Source organism: Petaurus breviceps, unplaced genomic scaffold, assembly GCF_028583685.1.
Source record: "Petaurus breviceps papuanus isolate PSGF00001 unplaced genomic scaffold, PetGlider_PUasm1.0 90617, whole genome shotgun sequence".
Lineage (NCBI taxonomy): Eukaryota > Metazoa > Chordata > Mammalia > Diprotodontia > Petauridae > Petaurus > Petaurus breviceps.
In genome coordinates, this window is record NW_027187287.1 from 4,652,385 (window position 1) to 4,671,975 (window position 19,591).

The window sequence follows — 19,591 nt, forward strand, 5'->3', positions numbered from 1 at the left end:
CATTTATTAACCTATATGGTCAACCTCCTCTTCAAGCCCTTATTCCCTCTTCCCTCAGCTCAGAGTACATGGCCCTGATGCCCAGCCCTCCCTAATCTAATCTCTTTTCATAGGCAGAGGGCAGCTTATTGACCCTCCTTGCACCCACTTTACCAGATTAGGGGTTGTCACACTGAGATTGCCTAACCTCTGTCAGGGTCCTAGAAGTAAACCTGGTGTGTGTGTGGTGGTGGGGGGGGTAGGGGTGGAAGAGGCTGATACACTCCTAACACTCACCATTATGGCTTTTGTTTCCCCATGGTTGTGTTTCCATTTAGTTAAAAAAAATCAGTCACAATAACACTTTTTTAAAATAAGAAACATTCACTAAATGAGGCAGTAAGAGCAGGAATGTATATATTATTTGCTCAAAAGAAGGCAAGTATGGGAATAATCAAAATGTATCAGTTCATTCATTCAAAGACCTGCTTCACACTTCCTCATCAATGCACAAGGTATTCATGGAAGAGGGTGGGTATCCACTTAGTGAAACCTAGAATGGAGGTGGGTAAGTACAGAAACCCATTTGCCCAGAGCAACTCATGACTTTATGTAGCAGGTCTTGATGTCCTGAGTCTCTTTAGAGACAATACGCACTTCATGAAACTTCATGTAAAGCAATTCTCTAGTGTTTGGCTTCCCTTGTGGCCCCTAGGCAAAGTTGTTTCTCTCTTACTATTAGACCATTGAAGCAGTGTCAATTTCTTTTACTATACAATAAGCCTTGGCAGGGGTGCTGAGAAAATGTTAAGCTCTTAGCAAAACATATCACCAATGCTCAAAACAGTTTCAAAGAATGCGTTTTAACCTTCTGCTTCCCTGTTTCTTAAGCTATAGAGGGCAGTACAGGACAAAATGGTCACCAAATAGAAAGTTTCCCTCTCACAGTCTGCAGATGACAACAGAGGGCAAAAAGCCAAGATGGCCCCTGGAAGCAGGTGACTCTGCTTTTCTCAAATCGTAGCTGCAGAACCAATCTGGCTTCAGTCAACTCTCTCAGCCAACTCAGCCTTTCTAGAGCCAATGGGATCTCAGCAAAGCAATGTCTCCCTTCCATGGCTCCCAGCAAAACAGGTGCAAAACTTGCCTGTTCAACTCCTATAGGTTTCTGTATATTGTCTTTTTTTAAACAAATGCTCCCTTTACCTTCTGTGTCCTCTATCCCTGACTCCTGCTTCTTCTTTCATATGACTGATTCCTTCATTCCTCAATAGCAGGGGTTCTTAGTATTTTTTTAGTGTCTAGTCTTCTTTGGCAGTGTCTAGTGAAATCTATGGAATCCCTTTTCAGAATAATTATTTTAAATGCATAAAATACATAGCATTTCAAAGGAAATAATCTCTACTGAATATAGTTATCAAAATACTAAAAAAAAATTTAAAAAGAAGGGGGTGGCTAGGTGGTGCAGTGAATAGAGCACCAACCCTGGAGTCAGGAGGACCTGAGTTCAAATCTGACCTCAGACACTTAACACTTACTATCCATGTGACCTTAGGCAGGTGCTTAACCCCAATTGCCCTGCCTTCCCCCCTCCAAAAAGAAAAAAAAAGGTGGTTTTACTCCTTACAAAGACCTACCCCTCCACCTGCACAAGTGAAGCCATTACATTATATCTTCTCCAACAGACTGCCCCCTCTGTCATCTCAGCTCTATTACTTATCTTCAATTCTGTCTACTAGCTCCTTCCCTACCACCTAGAAACATGCACATTTCTCCCCCATCCTCAAAAAATCCTCACTTGATCCTTCTATCCCTGCTATTATCCCATAGCTCTTTTGTCCTTTGTGGACAAACTCTTTCAAAAAGGCCATCTATAACAGATCCTCCCCATTCTCTCCTCTTTGTTAACATGCCTTACTTTAGTTTCCTAAATCATTTCACCAATACCACTCTCTCCAAAGTTGCCAATAACCTCCTAATTGCCAAATCCAGTGGCCTGTTCTCTCTCCGCATTCTCTTTGACCTCTCTGTAGCCTTTGATATAGTTGGTCACACTGTCCTCCTTGATAATCTAATCTCTCTCTGCTTTTGGGACACCATTCTCTTCTGGTTCTCACTTTACTTATGTGACCACTCCTTTTCAGTCTCCTTTGCCGTATCCTCATCCAGGTCATGTCCTCTAACCACATATGTTCCTTAGGGATCTCACCTGGGCTCTCTTTTTTTCCTCTCTCTATACTATTTCACTCAGTGATCTTAGCATGGATGTAATTGCTATCTCTCTATGATGATCTCCAATCTCACATTCTAACTGCCTTTCAGATACCTCAAATTGGATGTTCAACAGACATTTTCAATTAAATATACCCAAACCTGAACTCATTACTTTTCCTCCTAGATCCTGCTGTCCTTCCTACCCTATTACTGTAGAGGGCAACTCCTCCATTCTCCCAGTCCCTCAGACTCCCAAGCTAGGAATCATCCTTGACTCCTCACTATCTCTCATTCCCTCACTCCCCAAATCCAATCTGTTGCCAAGGGCTGTCAGCATCTCTCCAATATACCACCCTTTTCTCCTCTGACACTGCCAGCACTCTAGTGTTGGGTCCTTATAACCTTACATCTGGACAGTGATAGCCTGCTGATGGCTCTGCCTGCCTCAAGTCTTTTCCCACTCCAATCCATCATCCATTTGACCACTAAAGTGATTTTCCTAAAGTGCAGGTCTAATCATGTCATCCCCTTTACTCAATAAACTCCAGTGGCTCTCCTATTGTTTCCAGCTTCAAAAACAAAATGCTCTGTTTGGCATTCTAAGTTCTTTATAACCAATCCTCCTCCTCCACTCCTAGCTTTCCAGGCTTCTTATACATTGCTCTCCACCATGTACTCTCTGATCATATGATAGTGGCCCCCTGGCTGTTATGAATCACATACTCCATCTCTTGGCTCTGGACATTTTCTCAGGCTGTCCTTAAAGCCTGGAATGCTTCTCCCTCCTCATTTCCACCTGCTGCCTTCCTTCAAACCCCAATTAAAATTCATTTTTCTATAGGAAGCCTTTCTCAACCCCTCTTAATTCTACTGCCTTCCTTCTTCTAATTATTTCCTATTTATCATATGTATGTGTGTATGTATAGCTTATTTGTACACAATTAATCAATATAATTACATGTATATAGTTCAGCTTGTTTGAAAATATTTGTATGATTCTTGTCTCCTTATGTAGATCGAGCTCCTTAAGGGCAGGGGCTGTCTTTTTGTCTCTTTTATATTGATAGTGTTGAGTGCCTTGTATATAGCAGGCACTTAATAAATATTCACTGACAGATCCGAAGAGTTATCTGATTTGTAGTTTATCAAGTACATCCTTCAAAACTCTGAAAATTTATGTATAAATAAAGTCAGAAGCCACAATGTGCTGCACCTATATTTAATATAGTCAGTGCTCTGCCTTCAAATAGGTCCCATCATTACATTTAACTGAGGGTGAGGTTTTCGGTCTGTGTCTTTATGTAATATTTTAATATGAGGGGCTGAGTTTGTTCTCAAATTGATTTTCCTAGTGTTCCTTGTGCAAATATGCCTTTTTCTGCCCCTTTCAACAATTAAAATATCTATATACCAAAGGGAAAGTACTTTTGATTTTGCTTACCAGTGAACGTTTGCAGACCACAGCAAATTAAAAATTCAGTATAGGAGACAGACACACACACATCAAAATATAATGAAGATAGTTTACACTAGATCAATACAAGATAAAAATTTCTCATTCACAACACTGAATATATATAAAAACACCTCATATAGGCAAAAGAAATTATTCTTATTGATGAAAACCATTATATACAAGAAAAAATAAACATTCTTATTCATTAACATCAAGATATATGGCACACAAAAAAATGTAGAACTCAATGTAGTTAACAAAATATATTTTATCAATATACGAAGAGAATTAAAAAAAACATACAGTAAAGAAAAAAACTAGCAGAGTTTTTATAAACAATAAAGAAAAAAAAGCAAAACCAAAATTGAATAACAATGAATTCTATAAAAATGTGAAATGCAGTTGTTTATATTACATGCCATGACAAAATATTTTTTAGCTATATGAATGATCATCTCTCCTGTTTTACCTGTAGGTAAAATACATAGGATGTAAGCCTATGACTACTCATCAGTTTAATAGTTTTGACATTCTAAACCTACATATCTAAATTCTAGATTATAAGTTATTATAAAAATAACTTTGTGCTGGTAACCAGTTCAGGACTATGCAATGTGTTTCCTACCTAATGCTACAGTATGAGGGAAAAACTTGGAGTAGATTCAGTTCTGTCATCATTTAAATTGGCATTCCCCAATTCAACATATGTAAAAGAGATAAATGTGAAGGAACTATCATATGTATGGCATGGTGGGGAGGGGAAGGAAAAAGAGATGGGGAACAATATGCCATTGCCTTATCATCATCTTCATTAGAAACCTTTTCAGTTTAAGGTATACTTTTGGGTTTTTGAAAGAAACATCATTTTCATTAGTTCTATATGCTGACTTTTGGAACAAGCTGAATATCTATAGTCTTGGGCTGCTCCTTCAATGTATCAGTTTCCTATGTTGTAGCACATACTTTGTAATTTTCTCTTCGATTGAGATCTCACACAGATATCTGTAAGCTTTCTGGTCAGGAGATTACATGATACATGATCTATACTGAGCACAATTTTAAAAATTGAGCCTTTAAGATTTTCTAATAATTTACTTAGGTTTTTTTTTTTTTCTGCTTTGGGCATTTGTCAATATTGTAAAGTTTAAATTATATCACAGCCCAAATATCCTGTTTCTTCTCCAGGAAAGGACAAGGATCCTTCCCTTAGAAAAGTCCTAACCTAAGTCTATGATCCCACAATAACGTGGGATCATATGCTTGACTGGGAAAATCTAATGGTGTCTATAAATTGTGGTATTTCAAAGAAACTTTTTTTCAAGTTAACTCAAAGAAGTTATCTACAGATAATCCCTCATGAAAGACAACATTTTAAGTGTCCTCTCATTCTCTCTGAAAGTTATAGTTATCAAAGTTCAATTACTTTTTGAAACTCCAATTCTATTAGGAATTTTGGAGGTGTCTACATCATCAAGTAGTTTATAGAAAATAAATATGATTTTGTCTCCCTTATATCTCTTAGGACTGAACATTCACTATATTTCCAATAGCATTTTGTAAAATATCCTCAATATCTTTTATATTTCCAATAGAATTTTTCAAAATATCCTCAATATATTTATTGTTTAAGTCCTCTGCGTGGCTTTATCTTCATTGCTAAGCATTTATGCTTTAGACATTTTACATCATTATTATTCATATTAGCTCATATATTTAACAATAGGAGCAGTAAATCAATAGATACTTAGATATTCAAATAATCAAAATTATATCACAGAAAAAATTATCTGAGTTGTAAAGGAAAAACACTGGAAAACTGTTAAAAAAAATACTCCAAAATGTTTTCTAGTTGATTCCTGGTAGACACTAGGGTTTCAAATAAATCCTAGATAGATTATCTCTACAATAGGTCCCTGACAATGCAAAGGGCATCTGAATAAAACCTTGATAAAACTCTACAGTATAGTTTAGCCATTGTGCTGATATGGCATATGCAACCTTATTTTGCTCTGTTTGGTTTAGATTTATCATTCCAACCTGTGCTTAGGCTGGTAGGTCTCTGGGGAGTATAGTGGGAAGGCAGGATTGTGCCACTATCCCTCAACTCTCTCAGGACAGTATGGGTAAGCCTGGGGTGTGGGGGATAAACGTCTACTATTTACCACTGTTGCTCCTAAGCTCCACGCATGCCATTTACACAAATTCATTAATGATACCCTTGAGTCTTAAACATAAAACCTTTATGAAACAAAAAGACAAAAGGAAGAATAATCTTGACATTTACTCAATTGAAGGGAAAGGCAACAATAATTAAAATATAACATTAACGATAAAATTGGTTCATCCTCTCTGATTGATGTACAGCAAGTAGAGTAAGGAAAATGAACACATGTAGAAATCTGAAAAGTGTCATAAAAATAGGGAAATGTATACATTTGCAGCTGAGAACTCTAGACAGAAACCTTTCAGTAAAATAGCCTCCCAATTGATCTGTCTTCCTATAGTCCTTGTCCCTTCTAATCTATATTCTACACAACTGCCAAAGTGATTTTTCAAAAGTGTAGATTTGGTCAAGCCATTTCCCTGCTTATAAATTTCCTAATGCTGCTAGGATTATGAATATAAATTCCTTTGTTCAGTATTTAATGACCTTTTTACAACTTGGACTTTCAAGGGTGATTTTACATTTCTACCTTTCTAACACTTAACATGTCTTTCCTGATTCCTCCTACTCCTCCTCACTGCTTGCTAATACTTTCTACACAAAAATAACTTGCTTTTATGTTATATCGTGTATGAGTGTGAGGGGGGAGAGAGAGAGAGAAAGAGAGAGAGAGAGAGAGAGAGAGAGAGAGAGAGAGAGAGAGAGAGAGAGAGAGAGAGAGAAGCCTTCCCTGATGGAAAGAAAGCTGCTTGTGAGTAGGTATTACTTTGTTTATTGTATGTGTATCTACAGCAATTAGCACAGTGCCTAGCAAATAGCAGGCACAAAATAAATGCTTATTGATTTACTGTATCCTAATTTGTCTCTTTGCAACTTCCTTGCATTATTCCTAGTTCTGTCCTTTGAAATATAATTACATATTTAGAAATCAACAAGTAAATCTCAAGGCAATACATTTGAAAGTTTGAAGTTTCTTATATTTTGGGCAGACATCTGAGTCTGGGCTGTTCTATTGCATAAATAATTTAATCCTAAATTATATGGAAAACCTGTTACCTGAGTAGGTCCTTGATAAACATTTGCTGAATTGAATTATAAGGCCTAAGATGATAGGAATTCTTTCTATGTCATCCGCTAACAATTGTAACAGAGAGCTTAATGTTATTTTGATAATGGTGGATGAATCTGTCATTTAGTTTAAAACTCACATTTTTTTAAAAAGCAATTGGGGTTAAGTAACTTGCTTAAGGTTACACGGCCAGTTATTTCTGGGTGTGGTGCTAAGTATCTGAGCCCGGATTCGATCCCCAGGTCATCCTGACACTGGGGCCGGTGCTCTTACTCACTGAGCCACCTGTCCGCCCCTAAAAATATGGAACACTTCATGAATTTGCATGTCATCCTTGCGCAGGGGCCATGTTAATCTTCTCTGTATCATTCCAATTTTAGTATATGTGCTGCCAAAGTGAGCACTAAAACTCACATTTTCAACCTATCATTCACTAATAGACTAACTTACCTCAGGAATGGGATCAGAAAGAAGACTGTAGAGTTTCTCATGGGCACTGTCCCTTACACCACACCACCTTGCTGAATCAAAATTTTGCCAAATCCTTCCTAGGCAGATGGCTACCCACTGGCGCAACAAAGGGTGGGGGTCATTTAGCTGCTCCAGACAAATGGCAATCAGGTTGCCTTGAAGACAGGCTTCCTAGAAAAAGACAAAATAACAATCCCCTGCTTATGTAGGAAAAATTAAGGAGGAGCCTAAGTGATTTATACAACATCAATGTTTCCCTATTATGGAAATTCTTGGCTAATAAAGCTTCCAAGGTCTATTATTTAGGTCTTACTTTAAATCATGATATTTGAGGTAGCAATCTGCATATTTTAAATAAAGAGAAAGGAACAGGATTCTATAAAGTTCTCTACCTTCCTTTCCATGTCCAGTATTATTCTCCCATAATCCCAACAGTCTTTTGAGTTTTGACTCTCTTTTGTTTAATGTCAGAGCAACAGTTTTATCTGATCACAAAACAAAATAGCTAGTATTATATCTTTTTTTCTGCTTGTGAACCTTAAATTTTATTTTGAAATGATTCTGGATCTCTCTGGTAGCTAATTCCTTCCCTCTGAGATTACCTTCCACTTAAACCAGACACATCTTACAGGTACATAATTATTTGTATGTTGTCTTTGATGTTAGAATGTGAGTCCCATGAAAGCAGAGATGATATTTTTGCCTTCCTTTGTACCCCTGCTGTTTAGCACAGTTCATATTAGGTACTTAAAACAAATGCCTGAACACTGGAATCATTTGACATATTGAAACAAACCATGTAGTGAATGAATTCACTAAACATGATTCTTAAAAATCTATATAAGTACAATGCTGAACAAAATGATGGACCAGTGGGGTGGTTGAAAGAAGCAGGCTAGAGATACTCACCTGTCCTGTGTTATAGCTGTTAACAATCACAGCCAGAATGAAAGCTGTCATGGTCCTATGTTCAGCCTGAATAAAAAATAAGACATTCATTTTTAGTCATGCATCTGTATCCTTCTGGGATAATGTATACAAGTATATATAATGTATACAAGTAATTGTTCTCAAAAAACTCTACCATTCCTATGGCTGACCAAAGCCATCCTGTCAAAACTTTTTTGATACAGTTATGCTTTTTAGTTTACTCAAAAAACAAACAACAAAACAAATCCAGACTCTTTAAATAAACATGACAGCATTATGAGAATAACTTAATTTTCAAAAGGAGAAAAGTTATCTCCCAGAAAGACTAATAATACAGAAGAATAAGGAAGTTGATATGATATGATATGATAAAATGATATGATAAAAACAACTTGGTTAATTATGAGATTTACTAGGTCTTTTCTTCCTGTCCCATTTTATATGAGTATGCTCTCACACTTGGGCATGTTGGTCCTAAAATGCAGAATTAACTTTCTTTCAATCCCTTTTATATGAATTCTAATGTGCTGAGGAATCAGGTTAATGATTATTTTTGAAGATAAAATAAGAATATTGTAATCTTGCTTATAAATTTTAACTATATTTGATATTTTAATTAAAAAATTGAGGTTAATGTAAACAAGTTATTGTTCTCAAAAAACTGCTTATTTATAATACTTTCTTTTCCTTGGGAACATATGTTAGGAGGCCAACAGTATAAGTGCCTCTATTATCTGAAATGGTTACAGGAATGGAGGGTGTTGACTAATCAAATATTCTAGTTCAACTAAATAAAATTCAACAAGTACTAGATTAAGTATTTACTATATACTCAAAATTGTACTAGGAGCTTCACGAGACATACAAGTATCAAAAAACATGGCTAATAGTTACCATATATCTTATCCATGAATGATCAAATTTCAAAGAATCTAAATAAAATACATTTGAAAATAAAACTTAAACTGAATAGAGTTCAGTCTTTTGTGATGACTCAGGAGATATTTCATGAAATAAAATCATCAATCTAAATGTAAATGACCATTTTGTTGTAGATGTGCAGTTGATTAATAGAGCTCTATTGATAAAATTCTAGACCTTTTCCTATATTGCAATGAAAACACCAGTGAGAACAAATGTTTTTTAAGAAACTCATTTGTTACATTTAAAAGCAGGGATGAAAAAGTCATTGGCATAACATAATATTAAGTAAAGAGTGCTGTTTAAAATTCAGGGGATGCTAAAATCATAGCTTGGATTTCCTGTGGTTTGGTATGAAACCAACCAGACCTTTTCTTTTGATGAATGAGTGTCTTGAGGTCTGTAGTCCTCATAAAAACAGATACTGCAATTGTGTAACACACAGTCAGAGATAAACCACACCAATTCTTGAGAATGTCTGAAAAGAGAAATGATGTTTGTTCCTTACTGGCATGTAAGGGTCTGCCAAGACAGAAAGGAAATATTTGTGACCGTTGTCCTTCACGAGATCAGCTTGGCATGACTGGGGAGAAAAAAGAAAGAAAGAAGGGAAAACAGTGAGTACTGTTACCTGAAGGGAATTTCTTTCTGACTCTTATGATATATGAACGAATGAATGTAACATGAATATTTTATGGCTTAATCATTTTCTCCCCTCAAGCCCAATTTTCATTTGAAAAAAAAAAAGCGAGTTGTTGCTTACAGACAAATTCTCTGTGGCTATGGATAAGTTGCTAGGATCTTATGTGTTCTCAGAATTGAAATGGCCCAGTGCTATATTCTCTGAAAAAAATATGATCTGTATAGTAGAAATAGGCAAAGGCATAACAAGTTATTGGGAACAGCCCAGTGATTGGGAGACATTTTGAGAGATGACTTATAGTCAAAGAATATTTTTTACTATATTTTTGACACTCCTACTTCCTACACAATCAATTAATCCACAAGCATTTACTAAGAGCTTATTAAGTGCCAGGGATTGTGCTAAGCCTGGAAGATACAAAATGCAAAAACACTGTCCTGGCCCTTGAAGAGTTCACATAAAAGGTATCCAGTGTAAATGGGTGGCTATTCCAAAGGGACTGGGGGTAGGGGAAAAGGGGATGGATCTGGAAAGGCCTCTTGAAGCACAGGTGACTTGAACTGAGTCTTGAAGAAAGCCAAGGGAGCCAAGTGGTGAAGGTTGGAAGGACAGCACTCTAGGCATGGGGAACAAAGAGTTAGGGGATATGTATAATATGAAAGGAACAGCAAGAAGAGCAGTGTTAATTGACCCAAGAATATGTGGAGTGGGATAGAGTAGAGGAAGACTGAAAAGTTAGGAAGAGGTCAGGTTGTACAGGGCTTTAAAGTCCAAAGAGAGAACAGGCCAATAAGCCCCAAAGAGAAAGAAAAAGAAAAAGTGCTATGTGAAAAAAATTTATTGCCACTATTTCTGTGGTGACAAGGAACAGGAAAATAAGGTGGGGGCAATCAATTGGAGAAAGGATAAACAAATAATGCCATACAAACATAATAAAATACATTGTGCCATAAGAAAAAATGAAGGGTCCAGTTACAGAGAAAGAGGAGAAGACTTTAATGAACTATTGCACAGCACCATGAGCAGAACCATGAGAAAAAAGATTATACTATAAAAACACCATTCTAAAAATCAACAACTTTGCAACACTTAAGAACTCTAATCAATGCAATGATCAAATATCATTCCAGAGGACTGATGATGAAGAAAGCTACACAGTTCCTGTGAGAAAGGCGACCAACTAATCCAATCCAATAAACATCTATATAATAGCTATATAATTATAAAACTACATATACAAAATGAAACACACCTTTTTGGACATAGATAATATGGGATTTTTATTTATGTATCTTTTTATTGCACTCTATTATTATTTAGAAGGGTTTTGAATTTTTTTTCAGTGGGGGAGAGGAGCTGGCAGAAAATGAGAGGAAGAGAAAAAAAAATGCTTGTTAAGTAAAAAAAAATTATTTAAAAATCCAACAGAGGATTTTATATTTTAGAGTGGGGGTAATTGGGAATTACTGCAGTTTATGGATGAGATGGGGTAACATGGTCAGCCTATGTTTTAAGAGGATCTCTTTGGCAGGTGATTAGAGGACAGACCGGAGAAGGAAGAGAACTGAGGAAGGAAGACCAACTGGATGACTATCGCAATAGACCAGGAGAGAGGAAATCAGTGAGAGCCTCTATCAGGTGGGTAGCCATGTCATTTTTCAGATTTTTCCGTATCTTCTAAGAACAAAGGACCCCAGACTTCTCAATTTTGACCCCACTCTCCCTTCTTAAAATTGTTCAACGTTTTGTTCTCTCCTAATCATAGACATGCTAGTTCAAAAAACTAATACACATATACAGATGGTATTTAAGTTTATTTCCCTTTTTTCCTTTTGAACTTGAAACAAAGGTCAACAAACACAGTCATTTCCACAAAGAACAGGAAGAGAACTATTTATGATACTGTATATCTTTATTAAATATGCCCTTTTAAAAAGTATATAATAAATTGGACACAGAAGTCACTAAATCATTCTGCCATTCTTGTTCTCTACAATGTATATATATTTTGCGTTTTGGAGGGCAATTGGGATTAAGTGACTTGCCCAAAGTCACATGGCTAGTAATTGTATCAAGTGTCTGAGGCTGGATTTGAGTGCTCTATTCACTGTGCCACCTAGCTGCCCCTACAATGCATATTTTAAAAAAATTAGTTTTCACTGTTGGTCTTTTAGCTTTTTTAAATAAAATCTTATTGTTATTTTCTTTTTCTTACATCACCTTGTTATTTTATGTATCCCTTCCTGCTATAAATATCTTTGTACTTATGAGGTCCTTTCACTGTTTCTTTGAATTTCTGTGATACGTGCCTAATAGTGGTATGAGGCAGGTGCTATTATTAATTTGTTTTAGAGATGAGAAAACAGAAACTGAGAGGATGAATGATTTGCCTAGAGTCATAAAAGTAGTGTCTGTAGCAGCATTCAAACTTGGGTCTTCCTACCTCAAAGTCTAACATTACATACACTATTCCACCAAAAGCATTTTACAGGCATTAGGGAAAATTGTGCTGAAATCTCTTCTTCAGAGAGGGATGTATGATGTGATTTATATATTATTATGGCAATCTGTCCTTGAATCCTAAGAAGAAAATATAAAATAGTGATTTGTCTACATGTTCCACCTAAAAGAACACACTAATAACATCCTTGCCTTAAAATACATCTAGTTCTATAAATTATTGTTCCTGACTGTGGAAACTTTTGCTTAGCCATGATCCAAGGTTATTAATTATATTCTTCCTAAATTTACAGCATCGGACATACTTATTCTTGTTGCTTATTCCTAAAACTTTTTTTTTTTGGGGGGGGGATGGATGGGGAAATAGATGATAGATCTTGAAGTCATTCAACTATCAATGTTAGTACATTATATGGAGATTTAAATATATACATTCTGGTGTTTTACCTCATACATATACATATGTGTGTGTGTGTATATCTCAAAGATTGCAGAAATCAACAAGCATTTATTAAATATTTATTATATGACAAGTATTATGCTAAATATTGAGGATACAAAGAGAATCATTAAAAAAACAACAACCTAGTACTGGCTCTCAAGAAGCTCACAGAGTAATGGGGGAGACAACATGGAAATAAATATGTACAAACGATATAGAAAGGATAAATTAGTAGTAATCCCAGAAGAAAAACATGAAAATGAAGGATTGGGAAAATCTTGTAAAAGGTGAGATGTTAGCTGAGACTTGAATGATGTCAGGGAAGACTGAAGGGAGCAATTAGAAAAGACAGAGTTCCAAGCATGAGAGACAGCAAGTAAAAATATCCAGTCAGGAGATGGAGTAACACATAAGATCTCTCCTCTGCTATGTGGCCCCAAAGCTATTTTGATTACAATGTGAGCTCCGAAAAACTCATCATGTACAATAAATTGTCACTAGTTAAGACCTTATAAATACTGAACAGGATACATTAGTCAGGGTTTTCCTACTGAGAAAAAAGTTAAGTAAACGTCTTTAAATTTTTCACATTTTGTTTATGTGTAGATACTTTAAAGTTAACAGCTTTTTCAAATCAAGGGCTCAAAATATTATGATGTCCTTCAACATGTTGTCAGACTCGAGGTCAAGTTCTTAAAATCAAAGACTTAGAGCTGGAAGGGATGTTTGAGATGATAGAGTTGAACACTTTTATATTACAATTAAGGAAACTGAGGAACTTGGCCAAAGTTTTGCAGCTAATTGTGATTTGAATCTAGATCCTTTGACTTCAAATCTATGTTTCTTCTACTGTATCCTACTGCTGTCGATTTGATTTTAAAGAATTTTTATGCAGATGATAAGGCTATGATGACAAATAGGTTTACTTTACAGTATTATTTGTTATGAATTTATTTTCATTTGAATGATAGATAAGGTAGGTATTTTTATCTTGGTTTGTTACTTGTAAAGAAAATAACAATAGTTCTATTTTTAAAATATATAATTCCTACATCCAAGTCAGAATGCCCTCCCTTATTTTATTCTAAATTAGTGAAATAATTTCACTAAATTAATGAAATATTATACCATATATCAGACAAATATCAATTATTAACAATTTCTTTTTCATACTGTAAAATAATGGTATGGAAAAAGCACTAAACAGCATGTTTTGCTGTTTTGCTCTGACTCCTTTATTAAAAGGCACCATATCCTCTACCTATGATACCTCCCTATTAGGAAAAGAAAACAAACCTTCAAATGAAACAAAACAAAACAAAAACACTCAAATAGCATCTGACACACTTTGCAAAACACTGGATTCACTAGAGACTTAGGGGTTCAGAATAAATGAAGTAAAAAAAAAGCCTGGTGGTTAAGAAGTCTCCAAAGAAACCTTTTTTTCCCCCTCAAGGTTCTGTTTTTACCAGATCAAGATTTAGGCATGACATAATAAGGTCAGGGTAAAAGAGAGAAGAGAAGAAAGAAAAGAGAGAATCTGATTATGAATGCATATATTACTTTTTTCCTAAACAAAAAAGCAAAAAAAACAAAACTCTCACTTGGATTTCAGCTCCACTGGCAGCCCTGATTCTTCTCTGTGCTTTGAGACTTGAGGGAATCACACTTTTTAAAAAATCAGAAATGGGTTTGGGGTGGGGCTGGGAATGAAAAAAGGCAAATTACTTAAAGGAGGGTGCCACAAAGGAAGATGAGAGAAAATATTTTAGTGTTCCAGCAGATAATGATACAATTTGCAAGGAGACCAGACACCAAGGCAATGGAATTGAGGCCAAGTGAAAATAATAAAAGTTTGAAGGGCCTTTTCATTCTTCTATTAAAAAAAAAAAGGCTAATACTTGGGCAAAAAAAAAAAAAAAGCAACTAAAGCTAAGGGGAATACTTAAATGACGTGCAGGTTATTTAACATCAAGATGATACAACCTTCACAACCATTCATTAAGTTATCCTCCCCCTGCCCGGACTTTCCAGTCTTCTTACAACTTAACTCCACATACTCTTCAAACCCGTGACACTGTGGCTTTCTTGTTCTTCCACCACCAACAAATTAATCTATTGGCTCTCGGAATTTTCTCTGGCTGCTGCCTTGCATAGAATTTGCTCCCTTTTTGCTGAATGGCTTCCCTGGCTTTCTTTAAGTCCCAATTAAAATCCGGTCTTCTACAGAAACTCTTTCTCAATCACCAGTCCTTTCCCTCTTTTAATTGTTTTCTATTTATATGCTCTATAGCTTGTTCATGCATATTTGTCTGCTTGTTGTCCCCCCATTAGAGTGTGGGCTCCTTAAGGACAGGGAGGGTCCTTTGCTTCTTTTTGCATCCCCAGCACTTAGCATAGTGCTTGGTACATAGTGCCTGCTTAATACTAAACACTCATTGATTGACTCATAATCCTCAAATTAGGCAAGAAAGTGTAATTTTAAAGAAATTGTATGCAAAAACAACTTGACTAAAATTTTCTAATGTCATCACAAAGAATATTGAACAAAAATAGAAAATAACATTTTTAGTTTGTCCTTGGGTAGGACAAAATATTAACCATCTTTTAAAGTTAATAAAACTGCATATGAATTAGAGATGCATCTGATCTTATTTTTCTAACCCTGAGGAGAATCACAACACCAAAATGAGTTTTTAGTGGACTGTTTGCTAGTGAGTGAGTTCAAGTATAGATGTATGGCTATGATGAAATGGCAGTTAAACATTCAGCTTTTTTAAAAGTGTATAAGCTAAGACTACTTTCTGGGAAAATAATGTATTTATTGAAGGACTTCTGGTTATATAATTATGAATTACGAGGGTATCCATAAATTGAGGTATGGTTGAACACATTATGGTATATGAATATAACTGAATATTATTGTGCTGTAAGAAATGATGGAAAAGATGGGTTATGAGAAACCTGAAAAGATCTGTGTGAACCTAAGTGAAACAAGGAGTACAATATTGTAAAGAAAAATTGCTTTGATAGTCTTAAGAACCCTGGTAATATGATGGCCAGCCAGGACTCCTGATGATGGTTGCTTCTTTATAGGTAGCAGAAAAGCAGTAACCAAGTAGAGAACTTCTTTAGAAGAGAAAAACAAAGAAAGGGAATGATCAAATGGAGTAAGGTCCTGGAAAAGATGGTAGGGGATGGAACCAGGAGCACAATGTGAGGGCTTATCTTTGGTCACAATGTAGGTCACCTTTTCACAATTGACTGGAGAAGAGAAGGGTGAAGTTGTAGAAAGGTTTTGAGGTGTGGAATAGGGGAGATGAGGAAGCTAATTTATTTTAGATGTTCTAAATTTTCCCAGAAAATCTGGTCATCTACTGAGATGGCATTGAGACTTTAAGGAGAAGAAAAGGCTTGTAACAGCTACAGTGGGGAGCCAGATAGTTAGGGAAGAATGAAAGGACTGTCTAGTTAGCAGTAGAGAGCATAACTTAAATCAGGTAATTAGAATTGAGAGTTAATTGGAGGAGCAGGGGCTGCGGTCCAAGCAGAGGCCAAGCTTCAAAGGAGGTCTGCCTGGTCTGTTTTGTAGTCATAGTCTGACTCTGCTTCTACCAGTGATTCAACACCTGTCATTCTGGTAACTTGTTCTACATTATTAATTAAACTAATAATTCCAGGGACCAAGCTGCCTGAGGTAATATTTGATACTGGCATCACAGAAAGAACTTGGAATTCTGATTTCTAATCCTCAGTGATAGCCACTAACTTTGACTGCTTTCAATATACGTTAAATCTGCTTAGGGCCACCAGGTCAAATATTACTACTAATGAAAAAACAAACATACTGAGGATGGAAATGCAATGAGAAATAATGTCTAGTGCTGCTGCCTTCTGAGTTATGTAAGATGTCGGTTTTCTCAAGTCAATTGCTTCAGTTTTATGTCTCTAGCAAGTATAAAAGAAAGACATAAATGAATTGGTATTAATATGGGATGGGGGAAAGGAAGCATTCTTTATGTTGCTGTTAAAAAAAATGAGTCCATTTCTAAAGCCAGGATCTGGACAATTTATATAGTGCTATCATACTAAATATATGCCTCGTATGGGAATAAACTCAAGGGCTGACCAGGTTCCTGCTTCTCTCTCTGCTCTAGTCCAACACTGCAGTGGTAGTGATTCAGTGCAGTCTAACCATTAATCACTGTACCCTTCAGTCAACACACTGATAAACAGCCTCCCTTGATTGCCTTGAGCATCTAGGATAACACTTCACTTACATTTGCAGGGCATACCCCTGCAGTCATTGTTTCTCCCATTACTCTTTCAAAAGGATAATCTATAAAACCACCACCACCACAATCTAATTTACCAGTCAGACATGGTGGGCCAAAACTGACAAATACAGTATGGCACTGATGTGGCCACTACATTGATGCAGTCAATAAATAGCAGGCTATAGACTTACCTTTATCTTCTCTTTTGGCTTTTCATTTTGGGAATGTGTTGACATTTTTAAAAACTTCATATTTGACAATTCAGAAGCTGAAAACAAATACCCTTCGACGTTGTACTCTTCATTTCCCTGGGTGTATCTCTGGTAAATCATGGTCCAAGTGATATACATGAGAGTTGTGCTTTTTTTTTCCTTTCCTCTAATACATCACAAATTCTTAGGTTGCTGTTCCCCAAGCAGGCTTTTTCTTTGTGTACAACTGCAGTGTTGGGGAAAATGGAACAAATCCATTTTGTGTTTCCCCAGATGTGTCACTGAGATACTGAAGCGTCTGATTTGGTGTTAGTAGATTTTTGTGCATAGCATCACGATAGGTAGACACATCTTTCTAAAAAGGATCAGGAAAATCCACTTATGGGTCCTTCAGTAAACAGCAAGCTTACCTTAACCAGTATGCTTGCTAAGGCGAGGCTACTATTTCCTGCACTTCAATATTAACAACAAATGAAAAAAAAATTACACAGACAAATGTGATGTGCATTTTAGATTATACAAAACTGTTTCAGAGGTGAAACTGGGTAACCTGCTGACACACTTTTCCTGATGTGACCAATTCTTCCAGTTTTTACATGTCTTCAATCTATTGTGGTCTGAGAAACAACATTCACCAGGAGGTGAATGGGGACTGAGTTATATAAGACACACTTATTTTTACAGATAGTTTTAAAGTATATGACTACCTCCCAGGACAGCTGCTTAATTGTTTATTAATTGGGACATCTATCTCCAGTGGGGTTGGACTAACTTTATTCTAGTATACATTCTAAATAGAGCAAGGAGATATTATAGCAAGGTAAATATGGTGCTTAAAAAAGAACACAAACTGGAACTTCAGACCTAGCAAAATCCTGAAGCCTCCTCTGAGAATAAGTGACAATCAAAAGATTAAGAAAAGGAAAAGAAGGAATTTGACAATGGTCCTCAGTGGTGATGAAAACAAAAGGGTATCATGAAAAAAGACTTATGGCTGTCAGGATGGAAAACGTAGGCAGGGGAGGGAGAAGGAAAACTGTTATCTTTCCCTCACAGCTGCAAAGAGGAGGCTAATTTGTGCAGGATCCAGCAAAGGTTTCACTGATTTCTATGGCTTCTCTTAATAACATAGTCGATACATCAGAGGCTATGTGAGGCTGTTTTGATGAATTCAAATTTTGCTTAAGGGATTCATCAAGGGATACTAGATAATAACTCTGAAGAATAACAATCTGGTTTTGTTTTTAAATTAGGAAATGTGTGTAGGGGGGGACTAAGGGTCAGAGTCTATGAATGATGAAATGTGTTGCTGAGATAAAAGTATATACAGGGATCCCAAAAGTTATAGGCTTCTGGGACACTCTGTACCTTACCCAATTTCTTATCACTTCTATTTCTCTCTAGAACACTATGTCATTTTTATAGCATGCTGAAGACCAACTGCCTGCTGGTCGCTAGGGAATGTCCCAAGTTTCTTCTACTCAAGTCCTTGTGGAACCTAGTCCTTCCTGTTCCAAAAAGGGGGGGGGGGGGAGAGGAAACACTACAGCAGGAAAGGTGTAGTCAGAATGAACATGACAGATAGTCCAGGGCAGATGCCAGCCGAAGCAATAATAGACACACTAAGGAGGTGCTGCATCCTCTGTATTTCACCACCTGCACTGGGCCTAACAAGAATGACAGAAGCACAATGTACACAGGAATGCTGTTGTGACTACCAGGAGAGCAGGAGATTGGGAATGCAATCCTGATGGAAGTATAGATGGAGAAGCCAACAGCACTGTTTTCCTGGGCCAGTAGGTCTATTTTGGTGGATCATGTTTTGCTGAACTCAGAGGGACAGACCCAGGCCCGGTGATTCTTCACTATTCCTTCATCTTCTGACTTTGCTTCTTCCTTCTAGGGAGGGGGGATTATTTCCCAATTTTTGTTCCTTAAGAGTTTGGTTTTTTTTTTTGCTCTTGTAAAAAAACCTCACTAAGATAAAATAAGGTTAAGCATCACATTCACCACATTACTAATCTAAGTGTTTTATTACTCAAAGGCACATGAAGGAGAATCCATAGATCAGCACACAAGACAGAAATGGGAAAATTTTAATTTCAATATGTATCTTCACAATTCTTCCAAGGAGCACCAAGTGAGGTCCTGGGGTGAGAGGTGGGTGGGTGGGCAGATAAGCTTGGGTAGGGAAGACTTGGAACAGCAGCTGTGGAGTCTGGGATTGAATCAATTAGGGAAGAACAGAGCAAAGGCCCAGTTGAGATTAGACAACAAATTCTTCTTCATCCACTAATTCTCTGCCTGGACTCACTGTCCAATGGTTACCATATGCCCATCTGGTACTCATACC

At 36.5% G+C, this 19,591-nt stretch overlaps 1 protein-coding gene and 1 non-coding gene across 3 annotated transcripts in view; both read right to left on the reverse strand.

Annotated features, from left to right (window-relative positions):
• Positions 1–19,591, reverse strand: part of RPTOR (regulatory associated protein of MTOR complex 1) — a 528,996-nt gene that overhangs the window by 164,488 nt on the left and 344,917 nt on the right. For both annotated transcript variants that reach the window (XM_069064093.1, XM_069064092.1), the window contains exons 14-16: positions 9,713–9,787; positions 8,263–8,328; positions 7,333–7,524 (exon numbers count right to left, since the gene is read on the reverse strand). In XM_069064093.1, coding sequence (XP_068920194.1) covers positions 7,333–7,524; positions 8,263–8,328; positions 9,713–9,787 — 333 coding nt within the window. The remainder of the gene's footprint in view (positions 1–7,332; positions 7,525–8,262; positions 8,329–9,712; positions 9,788–19,591) is intronic.
• On the reverse strand, positions 7,180–7,286 carry LOC138142983 (U6 spliceosomal RNA). The gene has a single exon (XR_011163573.1). It is a non-coding gene; the product is annotated as a U6 spliceosomal RNA (small nuclear RNA).